At 46.2% G+C, this 14,968-nt stretch overlaps 1 protein-coding gene across 5 annotated transcripts in view; it reads right to left on the minus strand.

Moving 5' to 3' along the window:
* Positions 1-14,968, minus strand: part of KIF4A (kinesin family member 4A) — a 100,632-nt gene continuing 85,664 nt past the window's right edge. Inside the window, exons 20-28 of one of the 5 annotated variants that reach the window (XM_036270686.1) lie at positions 14,349-14,478; positions 12,658-12,828; positions 11,045-11,152; positions 10,008-10,085; positions 9,561-9,659; positions 8,841-9,017; positions 2,753-2,869; positions 846-968; positions 1-614 (exon numbers count right to left, since the gene is read on the minus strand). In XM_036270686.1, coding sequence (XP_036126579.1) covers positions 414-614; positions 846-968; positions 2,753-2,869; positions 8,841-9,017; positions 9,561-9,659; positions 10,008-10,085; positions 11,045-11,152; positions 12,658-12,828; positions 14,349-14,478 — 1,204 coding nt within the window. In that variant the 3' untranslated portion in view covers positions 1-413. The remainder of the gene's footprint in view (positions 615-845; positions 969-2,752; positions 2,870-8,840; positions 9,018-9,560; positions 9,660-10,007; positions 10,086-11,044; positions 11,153-12,657; positions 12,829-14,348; positions 14,479-14,968) is intronic. The other 4 variants (XM_036270683.1, XM_036270682.1, XM_036270684.1 and 1 more) reach the window with 4 other exon arrangements.

Consider the following 14,968-nt stretch of genomic DNA (forward strand, 5'->3'; position numbering starts at 1 on the left):
CGGAGACCCCCTTCCTGAGGCGGGCTGAAAGCCTGGTGCCAGGCCTCCCGCCCAGGGCAGGCTGGGCCGTTGAGCTGAGACCACCTAGAGACCAGACAGCCTCAGCCCCCTCCGCACGGGTGGCAGCCTGAACTGGGGACTGGTTCCCCACGAGTCAGCAGGAAGGTCAGCTGCTTGTTTCTTCAGCAGGCGGCTTAGCACCTTCCGGAGAAGCGCGAGTAGCAGTCTAGGGCCGGAGGGCTGGAGACTGAGGGCCGACGTCCAGTGCAAGTCCCATCCCTACCAGTAACACGCCGTCCCCTTTTCCAACAGCAAGAGACCTGAAATCGAGAGGAGTCACGACAAAACCGCCTCTGGCAGCAACCGGAAGGCATCGCACAGGCCAGACTGGGGCGGAGATGACGGGTTCAGCTTCAGGGGCCCTCTTCTTCAATGGGGGAGCAGCCGGAGAAGAAGCTGATGTTGCTGGCCAGAGCTCGTTTCTTTTTCTTCCCCGGAGCCTTGTTTTCTTGGGGTTCTGTGGCTACATGTTTCGACTCTGGGAGACCGAGAGAAGAGGCGTCCGCAGCTGTCTGTAGTAGAACCTGCTCCACCTCACACATCTCTTTCAGGATCTAGGGAGGGCAGAAACACGTGTGACTACATCGCGGGTGGGGGCAGAGGTTCAGCCCAGCTCAGCCCCTACGAATGCCCAAAGCTCACGACAGTACGAGGCATCCCCTAAGATGGCCCTGCAGGAAGAAACAGACGCTAGCTTATGCCCCATTCCTGTCCCCACTAAGCAGACTGCCCCCCCTCCCCGCTCTCTGGCACAGCAAAGGCCTTTTAGCCCACTGCCCACTGACCTTGCTGTTTGGAGTGGCACATACGGGGTTGAAGAAGCTCAATCCTGGGGTCACCTCTGTTGGATCCTCCAGTTTGAAGGAGCCTTCGGAATCCTGGGTCCGCTCAACAGTGCCCAAGCTATCCTGCGAATCAAGCAGACAGGCTATCAGGAATTCCGTTCTCAGGGTTACAGAATCGCCGCTGCCCTTCAACCCCTGCGATGGCAGCTTGGAGGGTCGTGTGTCTTAGGGAGAGCCTGCTTGGGGAGGTCGCCGTGCTTGACGGATGACAGCTCCTGAAGGCAAAGGACTAGTTAGGACAGTGGTGCAGGACACATCCCAAGGCAAGGTTTAAACAAGACCAAGCCTTGCTCACTTCTTTGATTAACTTGCCCTTTTTCCAATCTGCAATATCCTTTTTAGTACTTCTCCAGGGTGTTGTCTGTATTAGTCTTTTTTTTTTTTTGTTTTTCAGAGAAGGAAATAAGCCAAGAGAAAGAAGTTACTTAGGTCAGGAAGCCTAAGGTCTAATCTTTTTTTACAAGTCTAAAATCTTTTAAAAATTTTTATTGAATTTATTGGGGTGACACTGGTTAATAAAATTATATAGGTTCCAAGGGCACAATTCTATGATACATCATCTATGTGTTGCATTGTGTTCACCATCCAAAGTCAACCCCCTGTCATCATATAGTTGACCCCCTGTACTCTTCACCATCCCCCAGCCCCTTCCCTCTGGCTGTTGTCTGTGTCTATGAGTTTTTGCTTGTTTGTCTTGTTTGCTCACTTGTTGCTTTCAGTTCCCTAGCCCACACGAGTGATATCACGCGGTTCTTGACTTTCTCTGACTTATTTTGCTGAGCCACAGGAACAGACTCTGAAGGTCTCTGTGACATGTGCAACTGTTAGCCTGACCCGGAACCTGCCATTTTAGTGCTCTAATGACTGCCTACCTTGGAAGTAGTTTTAACAGAAAACCCAGGGCAAACTGCTCCTGTGTAGATGTTCAAGAAACGTACGATGAGTGATCATTAGCCTAAGTTTGCTAAAATGACTGTTCATCACACGGAGAGCTGGAGGAATGAGCTTTGCCATGGGCACAGGTGGGCTTAAGGGAAGGACGTGGACCCGATGTACTTGGCGCTGCCCTCTCAGGACACAGTTTGTTCCCCTGAGATTGCTATTCCTGGAAGCGGTAGGAGGAGGACAGCTACAATTACCTTGGCTCACAATTGACTGTTAGAACAACCAAGTTCTGTGGGTCTTTTCTTTTTCTTTTTTTCCTTATCTGAGGACACCCCCCCCCCCATTTATCTTTAGATAGAGTGGGAGGGAGAGAAGGAAGTGAGAGAGAGAAACATTGATGTGAGAGAGACACATCCAGTGGTTGCCACCCACATGACCCCAACTGGGGCCGGGGACAAACTGCAACTGAGGTACACGCCCTTAGAGGGAACTGAACCCGGGACTCTCTGGTCTGCGGGACGAAGCTCTAACCACTGAGCCAAACCGGCCAGGGCTCTGTGGGTCTCTTCCTGGAGCCTTGGAACAGCTGGTTCCCATGGAGAGGGGCTAAGTAACTAGTCTCAAAATGTCAGAAGGATTAGTTTCCTTCTTGGAAGCTGCCACCTCAGCATGTGGCCCTTACTGCTCCAGCTAAGTCTCAGAATTAGCACGGTTCTGCTTTCCTGTTCCTTGTTCCTGCCTCAGACACTTACAGAAACGTAGAGCCACGGCTGGGAATGGGAGCTCATACCTGGGAATCTTCGGGGAAGGGCTGTGGTTTCTGAACGGGAGGCATGGACAGGCTACCAGCGAGCAAGAAGGATGAAGCGAACTGTCTTTTTCTGACTGCGGAGGGCAGGCGAAGGGCAGGAGAGCCGTGCGGAGCTAGTGGGGAAAGGGAGGGGCAGCAGCACTGATCCTACCTTGTCTTGCTGACGGTTCCGACACTTTGTGGGGTCACAGCTGCAGTCCACGCCACAGTTCAACTTTTGTTTCCTGCACCCACACTGCTTATTCCCACACCAGCCCTTGCAGGAACACTGCAAAACAGGTTTGTGGACTCATTATTGAACGGGTTAGAAGACTAGTTTAAACATGGAAAGTGCCATCAACTTGACAAGCTTCTGTCTCCTCAGTCCTCTCTAGTGAAACGGTGATCAGCGTGGACCACCACAGGTTTACTAAGAACAAGTCAAGCCAGACATCCATTTCTTTGGTGGGACAGAACACTTGAAAGATCAGAGGGGTAGCATAACAATGTGGGGCAACTGAAAGAGACTCTCATGATATTTAAAAAATATATGTTTATTGATTTTTAGAGAGAAAGGACAGGGAAGAGCTAGCTAAACATGTACTGGCTGCCTCCTGCACGCCCCCCACTGGGGATCGAGCCTGCAACCGGGGCATGTGCCCTGACCGGGAATCGAACAGGCCACCGTCGGTGCATGGGTGGATGCTCAACCAACTGAGCCACACCGGCCAGGGTGACTCTCATAATAATTTCATGGGCAAAGTGAAGAACTGTGAGCTGGATGGTAGTGGAGTTAGGTATATTTCAGGACTGAGCACAGTTGCTTGACATGTTCAGGTCTACCTAACTGTATCCATCCAGCTCCCTTTCTAGTTTGTTCAGTGTCAGCCTGGGCTTTGTCTTCTGCACTTTAATCATCCAGTAGTTTAATGAATCACAGATGACACGAAATAAGATCATTTACATTTGTATAGCACTTTACAGTTTCCAGAGTCCTTTCATACAGTATTCAAATACCAAATCTCATAACCGGTCTACAAGGTAGGCACATTAATCTACTGTCACAACACAAAGCTGGAAGAATGTCTATTGTGTAAGAAAACAGAATGACAATTGTGAAATATTTGGACAGGCTGAAATTATGGACCAAAAGTAAAAGAAAAGTTGTACCAGGGATCCATTTAAGCCTGGCATTTAGGTCCCAGTCAGCCATATAGATATAATATGTCGGGGAGATCTGGCTTAAAAGTAGTTTTTCACCACAGGCCCAGGGACTTGAGGTGTCCTGAGGTTCCACGAGTCCGCAGTGTGGAACGGCTGTCCAGAAGCAAAGTGTCGGGCAGAAGTTTGGAAAGCAGGGGAGCAGCTGCTTCCAGACCCCATGTGTGTCTCTTACCACATGTGAGTTTGTATAAACAAGTATCAGGAATCCCCCTACATGTTTCAAGCTTTGTTAACACAGGCAGTGCCGGCTCCATTCGTTTTCGCTCTATGGACAAGGCAGGCTTTATCCCCGCTCCGGCAAGGCTGCCGTAGCACAGGCTGGCACTAATGTGTGCTGGGCCCTGCTGTAAGTGCTTTCCATGCAGTAAATCCATTTACTCAATCCGCATGCTTCCTTGTGGACACCTTCGAAGTTCACTGTGTGGACGTGTTCAATAAAGGGGACATGAAACGAGACAGGTGACCAGCATTATAGCAAGCGACACTCTAAGAGAAATGGTGGGAGGAAGTGGGCCAGGCTGGCCAGGAACAAACAACTGGCAGAGCTCACAGAATGCTGGATGAGTCACAAGAGGGCTCAGCAGTCAAAGCCCGACGTGATGTTTGAGGCTCCTCTCTAGTATCCCTGGTCTCATTATCCCAAAGTCCATTTATCCTGAGATGACAATTGTTCCTGTATAACATTTGACCACAGGACACAATCCTGTCATCTGGAGTGACATGCAATCAGTTTAACTCCACTTTCACAGCACAGCTGTTCAAACCCTGAGCATAATTTTTACTCCCCAGTGCCCCTCTGTCCGAATCCTCTCAAAGCTGAATATACCCAGCTCCCTCAACGACTCACCACATGACATGGTTTCCAAGAATCCTCACCATCTTGACTAGACACCAATTTGTCCAAGTTCATCTTTAATTGTGACATCCACAAACCAGCATGACTTTCTAGATGCAGGGTAATCATTACGACGTAGATTGACACACACCTCCCTTGTTACAGGCACAGTCGTCATGTTAATGAGGCCTAAAATCACAGTAGCTTTTCCCCTCATCATGTCTTGGCGGATTCCTACTGGGTTTACTGTTAAATTCAGGCTTCTATCTCTTTCATATGACAACCATCATCACTACTCTGTAGTGATGAAGGTAAAAGAAACCATAGTAACATCTTTTTGATTATGAGAATAAATATCACTTTATAAAATTTGAAAATCAAAACCATGATTTTAATATTTAATAGCTGTATATCGTATTTCATTATGTAGAAATGTCAATTTATTAAACCAGACCCCTACGACAGATAGTAAGGTTGTTTTGAATGAATTTGTTTGCTATTGTAAATGATGTTACAGCAAGCATCCTGGTACATGAATACAACCCACGTTACCATGATTGACAAGGCTCTCCATGATGTGGCCCCTGACCACCTCTCTGACCTGACCTTGTCCACTTCTCAGTACACTCCAGCCATAGGCCTTTTCAGCTGCTCCTTCATAAACCAAGTTCACCCTTCCCGAGGTCTTTGCATTTTCTATTTGCTTTTCCTATAATGTTCTTCCCTTGATTCTTTTCCTGACTTGTTCCTTCACTTCGTTCGGGTCTCAGTTTAAATATCTCCTCCTCAGAACAGCCTCTCCCAAGCCCTCTCCTAAAGTACTCTTTTCCTACCCCACCCACGACTTCACTATACTTCCTTCCCATCTCTTATCATCTAAAATGACTGATTTCTGGTTACTGTGTGTGTCTCTCTCCACAAGAACGTCTTTCTTCAGTTTCATGAGGCCAAGATCTTATCTGTCTCTCTCTCTTTATTTATTTTTAGAGAGAGAGGAAGGGAGAGGGAGAGACAGAAACATCAATGAGAGAGAACATCGACTGGCTGCCTCCTGCATGCCCCTGGGGATGGGGCCCATAACCGGGGCATGAGCCCTGACCAGGAATCGAACCTGCGATCTCCTGGCGCATAGGTCGACATTCAACCTGAGCCACACTGGCCAAGCCTTACCTGTCTCTTATGCTGTATCCTCAGCACCTAGAAATAGGGCCTGATACTTAGTGAGATGCTCAAAAAAGATTTGTTGAGTGAATAAAGCTTGTTACACACCAATAATTATTTCCTTAGTATAAAGTCTCATATGTATAATCACTGGGCCGAAAGATAAGAACGTTTTTAAGGCTTTTGATGCATATTTTCAAGGTGCCTTATAGAAAGGCATACCAAATTTACATTCCTAATAGCAATAGACAGGAATGCTCATCTTAGTCATACTTCCAAATACGGGACATTAAAATACATTTTAAAAATCTTTGCTTCTTTGAATAAGACAGGGCAAAAGACAGAATTCTATGACATGTCCTAGAGATATATTACCAGGATGACATTGATTGCCATAGGCTGGGTGTATGATCCTCTGACCATGTACAAATTCATCTGTATGCCTCAAAAACACTAGTACCTTACCCATGTCTCTCTATTTTTAAAAACTATGTTTTTATTGGTTTTAGAGAGAGAGAGAGAAAGAGGGAGAGATAGACATATGAATGAGAGAGAAACATCAACATCAATGGGCTGCCTCCTGCATGCCCCACTCTGGGGATTGAGCCTGCAACCTGGGCATGTGTCCTGACTGAGAATCAAACCTACGACCTCTTGGTACATGGGACGACACTCAATCCACTAAGCCACACTGGCCGGGTCATGTATCTCTATTTTATGCAATGGAATAATAGTATGAGAGTGGTATCTGAAAGGCTGTCATAAATAAGAACAATTAGACTGTTATATAGCCAAGATCCACTGGGATGATTTATAGGACAGCTTATTTTAATTTTTTTTCTTTATTGATTTTAGAGAGAGGGAGAGGGAGAGCAATAGAGAAACATCGATGCGAGAGAACATTGATTGCCCGCCCCCTGCACGCCCTCCACTGGGGATGGGGCCCACAACCTGGACATGTACCCTGACCGGGAATTGAACTGGTGACCTCTTGGTGCATGGGTCGATGCTCAACCACTGAGCCACACATGCCAGGCTGGGTGTAAGCTATTACTTCTATCAACTCTAGCACATAGCCTACCCGTCAGCATGTTCTCAGTACACACAGGAAACATGGCTGAGTGAGGAAGCCAATGTTTTCAGCAGGAGCTTTGGACAAATCAGCATTTGGTGCCTTGCTGCACTGTCCCTTGCAGTAACCTAGTGACAGCGACAGCCTGCTTTACCTGGGTCGGAACAGTAAGAATCAGGATGGCCTTATGAGCAGAGTGTCAGGGTCTGTGGTGCCTGTTTACAAGCAGTCTCAGCTCCGGGCACTTCGAGGGCACACAAAGGGGGAAACCATAGTGTAAGCCAGCTTGCTCCCCTTAAAGCCGTTCTCTTCTCTTCTCGAGTTATAAAGTCAGGGGAAAAGCCAGAAAAGACTCACATCTCACTGTTTCAGACAGGATTTGTCATTGATAGCAAATATTATTTACTTACAGTATTTGTTGTACTTATGTATTTCCTTCTTAGGCTTAGAGCAACAGTGCTGTAACATATATAAGCTTTCCTTGAGGAGAGTGTAGCCATATTTGCTTCGTTTGGAAACCCCCTCCCCAGAGTTTTAGGCCCTCCACCATGTGTTGCGATGTGCATTGGCCAACTCTGCTTCCTGTTCCTTAGCCAACCTTTGCATCTGCATTCAGCTCACGCTCTCCACTTCCACCACAGTAGAGCGCCCATAAATGTCCACTGAGTAAGTGAATGAAAGTCAGACATGTTCTGTCCCATTTCCTTGAAGTGTCCCAACCTTCTGTCCCTCTACTACTTCTACTAGCAAGTCTTTGAAATATGCTGTTCATTGGGCCAGAAATGGTCTCCCAGTTGCTCCCCATATCTATTTCCCTGCCTGTCTTATAATGCAGCAGCGGTCATCTCTTCCCTGGCATCATCCTGAACTCGTATCTGCTTGGTTTAGCTTTCTACAGCCAGTCACTCCTTGAAAGCTCTCAGTGCATTTCTCTGAGATGAAGATGCTGAGGTTCTAAGGTGTGTTCTGTTTCTTTGCCTCGTTTTCCTATTAGATTATTCGCTCTCCGAGGCCAAGGATGAACTGTTAGTCCCAAAACGTTGCATTGCTGATGACTCTTTCCAAATGCCTCAATGCCACCATAACTGTCTATTCCTCATGATCTGCTTCTCTCTGGTGCGGTGGCTTTATAAGGCTCAGTCCCCCTGTGGCACACAATCAGCTAATGAAATCAAGTACCCTTCCAGGAAGCGAGCTGGGTAGTTTGTGAACGGCTCTCTTTAGGGCAGTTGTGGCAGCAGTAAACTGGAGTGTCTGGGAAGTTTGTGTTGCACCACAAAACACGTATGTTTGATAATTATGTGAGCCTGCCATCATGTAAATAAATAAAACATGACTCAAAGTCAGGCTGTTCCTAATTAGCCTTAAGTTTGTGTGTTTGATCTTAACTACTAGCATTTTCTGTAATTCCTGTTGTCCCTTAGCCCAGTGAGCAAAAACCACTCCATTAGGCAGGACGATCAAGTTCCCAGTCAGCTTCTGCTCTGTCCATTTTTACTGATACGATCATGATGTGACAGAAACAAAGTGGACTTGGAATCATAACCTTGGGCAAGGCCATTTCCCTCCTGTGGGTCTCAGATCCACTGTAAAGCAGATACTAAACACCTCACTGGATGTTTTGTGACGAGGAAAAGAGGTAATATATCTGAGAATGCTTTATAAACTGTAAAGTGCTATACAAATGTGAAGGGTTACCATGATCACTTTGGAGGCAGCCCGAAGAAACAGTAGAGAACACTACGACCCCTCAGAGTGGTCAGAACCGCAGCGTGGAGCCACCTCGTGCACTCAGGCAGCTCCTTCTGCTCGCCCAGCTTCCACACAGGACTGCCCGACGGGTACCCTGCAGTGCAGCCCAGGCCTCGGAATGGGATCTAGGGGCTCAGGTGCAGGGTCCGAGGCCGGCACACTCCCACTGGCAGGGAAGACAATGACCAGAACCCCTGGCAGAGATGAGCATCCTACCACTTGGATGTTCTTCTTGGACACTTTTAATAGCTTTGTTGGCTTCCACTCCTCATCATCGCCATCGTCAATATCGCCGTCCTCAGGCTCATTCACGGAATGCTCTGAACAATATTGTAGATCGTCGATATCCATGCTTTGCTCCAGGAACTTTTCTTTAAAACGGGAAGGTCTTGGCTAAGAACAAAGGTTTGGCATGGTTATTTAATAAAAATGAAAAACAAAAACCAGAAAACCAAAAACATGTGGATCACATCTTCCCAGTAGCTGTTGCCAGCTATATTCTCAGAGCAGAGATTTCAGACTCCCTCAAATATACCCTACTTGGCTTTACCAATCAGAAGAAATTCTACTTCCACCTTTGGCCTTGCAGTCTTTGAAGAGACAGAAACTGCAGGGAAAGAGGCTGAGTAATCTGAGGGGGGAGGAGGGACTGATGATCTGACAAGTGTCTTCGGATGGACAGCTGAGCACTGCTCTTTTCCTTCGCTCCTCCTCCTCAGCAGTGTTACATGTCTGTACATGGCCAACCGTCAGTCTTCCAGGGAGGGAGAAGGCCTATGTTCCTCAAGATGGGACTAGTTTTCTCTGGGAGGCCAAGGGAAATCGAGATGTTGGAATTTGGAAATGTTACCTCTCGGCCTGTTCTAAAAGGCAATGTTAGTGCACTCCCTCCAAACCTTGGCTAAGCAAAGGTATCACAGGCACTGAGCACTTTACCTTAGGTGGGATATATTCAAAAGAAGAGTCTGGAGATAGAAGAGTATCCTTAGGAAGATGAGGTTGCTGCTTGATGGCTACTTGGAGGAGAGTCAGTTTCTATTTGAAAAGAAGAGACAAAGTGTATATTGTAGGGCAGCTTCGGAGAGTGTTCATGGCTCAAACATCAAGATTCTCAAGATTCCTAAGCTAGCTTAATTTGAAAGCACATTAAAGTGAGGCAGGGTAATAGTAAAGTAGGTTGGAGGACTCCCACTTTACAAGATCAGGATTCAATTCCGAAAAGAGCACATTCAGAAATGTGTGTTTACGCCATTTTGAAATGCACACGCCTGTATCACATGTCAACTCGATGTTGACCGCATAAATTACAGGCAAGTCAGGCTTGCTCCAGAGGGTTGCCACAGGGTCTCCCAGGGCTGTTCGGTCGGTGGGAGGCTGTGTTACCTGCTTTATGATTTCATTCTCTCGGAGAAGCTGCTGATTTTGCGCACACACTTCTTGCATCTTCTCAAGTTCTTCTTCCTATTTCCAGAGGGTGCAGAGGTCGGTGGGATTATTTTAGGCACTACATGTGGGTTACCAAACAACTCACAGAGATGAACACGTACTGCTGCCAAGTTGCTGGCAGCAGATGGTTTTGCACAGCAGGCACTGGCACCCAGAAAAATGCTCGATTCCCACCAGTTCCCAGGCGTCCTGAATCCACTTCCATTCCAACCCTCCCAAGCAGCCCTGACGGCCATCGCAGAAATAAGGGCTCTGTCCTACACGCCTTCCTATTCTTTTCCACTCTTCAGCCCTCGTTCACATCAGGATGCTGACTGAGAAACCCACGTGGGCAGCTCTGTGCCTCTGAAGTCACAGATGCTTTTGTTCACCCTTCTCAACAGACTAGGCAGCTCTCATAATAAGCCTGATTAAATTCCTGGCATTTCAGACAACCAGATTCATGCATATAATCTTAATTAATTTGGTGATATCTTCGATGGGAGGTACCAAGAAAACCCTACAGACCGGTGAGTCAGGAAAAAGATCCTAAGTTGGATAAAATAGCGCTTCACATGCTACTAAAAGGCGTGGTGCTCTCAGCCTCTGGAAGAAGTGTAAGACTCCAGGCATTTTCTAAACATGGCAGGTCTTAGCTCTGAACAGGCTCAGAAAGAGACAGCTGAGTGCCCCTAGGATTCGACTGGACGACTGAACTTTCTCAACTGTTCAGGGTTGAGGCAAAGAACCAGGAGGCTGCAGAGTCTGTTATAAAGTATGCGCTGTTGTTTCTGTACCAAAAAGGACGTTCTTCTACGTGTGGCTACATTCTAAATACCCATAAATTGATCAACTAGGGCCAAAAAGCAGACGAGGCTACAATTATCAATGCTTTTCAGCACCTAATCACTCTCTGTTGCACATACAATGGTCTAAATTGGACAATTCTGTCAGGCCCGTGGGACCCATCTCGGGACCCCTTTGCCTTATTGTACCTGACACTTCAGTGTGCTCCGCAGCTGTTGTTCCTTTTCACTGACTGACACTTCTAGCTGCTTCTCTGCCATCTGGCTTTGCTGCAGCTGGCTGAGAAGGTACAGCACCTAGAGAAGACACAACTCAATGGGAGCAAAGGAATAAGAGATAAAGGGGAACCAGGCTCAGTCCAAGCAGTGATCTACATGATGACTTAGCAGTGAACAGTCATCTTTTTTTAATTTTAAAAATGTTTTAAAAAATTGATTTTAGAGTGAGAGGAAGGGCGAGAGATAGAAACATCATCTGTTGGCCACCTCCTGCATGCCCCCAATGGGGATCGGGCCCACAACCTAGGCATGTACCCTGACCTGGAATCGAACCTGCAACCTTTCGCATGGGACGACGCTCAACCACTAAGCCACACCAGCCGGGCTCTCTCTCTTTTTTTAATCCTCACCTGAGGATATGTTTTTATTGCTTTTTAGAGAGTAAAACATAGATGTGATCAGTTGCCTCCAGGACGCACCCAATTGGGGATTGAACCCGAAACCTAGGTATGTGACCTGACTGGGAATTGAACCCATGACAAACAGAGCCACCCGGCCGGGGCTAAACTGTTCTCTTTTGCTCTCAAGGCTTGAGGTAGTAAGGAGTAAGCACAACCACAATGTTCACCAGGCATGTTAATTTCCATACCAAGATGGAGGCTAAGCGCTGTTGTCACTGGTACGTGCACACTTAGACAAGTCATTTATTTCTGCTTCAGGTTTCTTATTTGCAAAATTTGGAAAAGACGATAGGGTCTTTCTATTTTTATTGCTCAGAAAACTTTTTATAAAGGCAGCTTTCTTTCATCAAAGTTCACTTTTGAGGTTGTTTCCAGTGTTCCATTTGGTAAACCCAGTGTGGTTTGCTGAATAAAAAGTGCTCCTCTTCCGGGGCTTGTGTTTTTAAGGAGCAACAGACTGGAATCGTAGGTTATCCAGGATTTGGTACCTACAGACTTCAGGAAAGCAGCAGGGGAACCATTTCTTACTTTGTGAATAATTGTAACTGCTTTAGGTTTTGCTTCAGTCTTCTTTACTGTGTATAAACGTGTACTGTAGCTCAAACTTCATTTGTTCCAGCATTGGGGAGCTCTCATTGGTCATCTGACCACTCCAAATACACAATTCTGTGTTAGCGGAAACCTTGAGTAAAGCCTGACCCCTTCGGCATAGCTTATAAGGCCTCTACAGTCTTGATCCTGCTTAGGTGTGCAGTACAAGCTATTCAGATCCCAGCTCTTCCATTTACTCTGCCACCCTGAGCAGATTATCTGTTGGGGCACAGTGCTGAAGGCGCAAGGCCAGGGCGAGGTCCTGAGGGGTTAGGGGACAGGAACTCGGGGGCAGGGTTTGGCAGGCACAGGGGTGTGGAAGGAACCAGCGGCGCCAGGGGATCCTGCCTTGAAGTTGCCAAACTCAAGACTGAACGTGATCCGATCCTGCCCCAGGGGCCTGGAGCGGCACTCCGACTACATGGTCTTTAGAAGGAAACATCAGACCCCGCCCCCAGTATTTTTTAAAACTAACAACAGAAAGCAGTGATGGTTTATTCCTCAGTATAGCTTCTTGCCTCGCCAGTTTACCTTCTCTTGGTGCTGTTGCTCCACTCTGAACAGCTCTGCCTGTAACTCTGTTTCTATTTCAGCAAAATTATTTCGTTCCTCAAACAGCATCTTCTGCAGGTCAGCACAGCTGGCCTTGTTCTGTTTCAGGATGCTTTCAAGCTTGCTGACCTGTATTTTGGAGGAGACCAGCTGGAAGAGATAAAAGAAGATCATTTTCTTTAAAAAAAAAATTTTTTTTTTTTTTTAGAAAGAGAGGAAGGGAGGGAGGGAGGGAGGGAGAGAGAGAGAGAGAGAGAGAGAGAGAGGGAAAGATCGAAGCAAGAGTGGAACGTTGGTTGGCTGCCTCCTGCATACTCTACATTGTGGATCAAGCCTGCAACCCCGGCATGTGCCCTGACCTGGAATCGAACCAGCAATCTTTCCGTGAACAGGATGACGCCCAACCAACTGAGCCATACCAGTCAGGGCAAGAAGATAATTTTCTTTGGAGAATGGCCACCTTTCTCCATTCATTAGGCAGGCAAATGCCCACTTTCTTGAAATGTTCTAAGAAAAGTTCCTCCATGTCCAAGGCCATTCATTCTTCTGTTTTCATGTCATGGATTCTACCACTGAATAGTAACAACACTACCCAGATCAAGAGCTGATATTTCTGTTGAGGTAGGTAACTTAGAGCTAGAAGTCATCACTAAGGTCATTCAACTTCTTGCTCTGCCTCAAGCAAAAAGAAACCCAACATGAACAGTGGCTGACAACTCCCAATTCTGATATTTAAAAATTCTTCTTTAATTTTACTATTTTCTTTTTTTTTTTTTGCCATTTCATTAAATAGAGTATATGGGTCACGACGAAGAAAAATTTCTATGCTTATTGTATATAAGTTAATATTTGTGCAAAAAGGAGTCTGAAAAGTTGTATAAGGTTTTCCAAAATAGTTCTTCCTTAATTTTAAAGAGAAATTCTTAAGATACACCCTGATGGTAAATTATGTCCCATTTCAAAATGTTTGTGCTCACATGTTGAAACTCGTAGACACATTAGCTGAGACTGAAGATCCGGCTCTTCGGGCTAGATTGATATCCGAGGCTAGCCTACTTATACATTCTCTGCTAGCCCGGATGGGGAACATCATAAACACCGGTGTTCACAAGACCAACAAGGATTGCTTTAGTAGGACAAATCTGCCAACCCAACACAAAATGTAGAAAGGGTAGCATTGCTCAAACCTGCAGTCGGAGAAGTCTGTATGCTTGTCTCAAGAGAAAATGCCTCAAACACAAGAGATGATCGACTTTAATTCCTCTTGTGACAATGTAAGATGAGAGATAATCTTAAGGTCAGTCAAGATGCATTTTCCTTAAAGATGAATCTTTGTATGTCAAAGATGATTTTCTCTTTCCCGGATTGTATCTGAAACTTTTTGAATATACACCCCATAGGTGTTTTAACAAGTAGTATAGTATAATAGTTTATGTTAATGCAATGGCCTACTAGGGTATTTTGATCTTTTCCTAATAGTAACAGCAAACTTTTATTGAGCACTTACTTGCTCATGCCAACCTTTACCCATAAAACTATTTCTCTGTTAGTGTCATTGTGGTTTCTACCATGAAAAGTGGCAATAAGACAATGGCAGTATTCCAGGCTAACATCTTATTTCAATCTACCAAGCCAGACCCCTAATTCCTGGTAGGAAGGGTGATGTTTACCTCTCCGATTAAATACTTTACGGCACACTTGGCTTCCAGAATGGTAGCAATATTCTTCCAGCGGTGTTTTGGCCTGTCTTCACTTTCTGCATCCAGCAGCTTCTGCTGTAGGTCAGCAATCTGAGCACTCCTTCAAGGAAAGAAACAGTGAGCCTCAGTACTGGTAGTCTCAACTCCAGGGAGAGGGGAAGAGCTCCAAGGGAGACTTCAGATAGTTCTCTGGAAGCAGGTATCCGTTAAATATCATTTAAATAATGATTTAGCCATCTGGTTAAGATATTTGCTCTGCCCGGCCGGTGTGGCTCAGTGGTTGAGTGTCATCCCATGCACCAAGAGGGTGCTGGTTTGATTCCCGGTCAGGGCACATGCCCAGGTTGTGGGTCAAATCCCCAGGGGGGTCATGCAGGAGGAGGCTAATTGATGTTCTCTCTCATCGATGTTTCCACGTCTCTCTCTCTAAAATCAATAAATAAAATAAAAAGATATTTGCTCAGCGGTTGTTGGGACATACATGATCTCAAATCTTGTTACAAAGGGATTCCAAAGACCATCCAAATGGTTTCAAGTCATTAAATACTGGTCGAAATAAATGGGTCATATAGTGGGGCTTGGAAAGATTT

The sequence above is a fragment of the Molossus molossus genome, unplaced genomic scaffold (assembly GCF_014108415.1).
Source record: "Molossus molossus isolate mMolMol1 unplaced genomic scaffold, mMolMol1.p scaffold_m16_p_2, whole genome shotgun sequence".
Classification (NCBI taxonomy): Eukaryota; Metazoa; Chordata; class Mammalia; order Chiroptera; family Molossidae; genus Molossus; species Molossus molossus.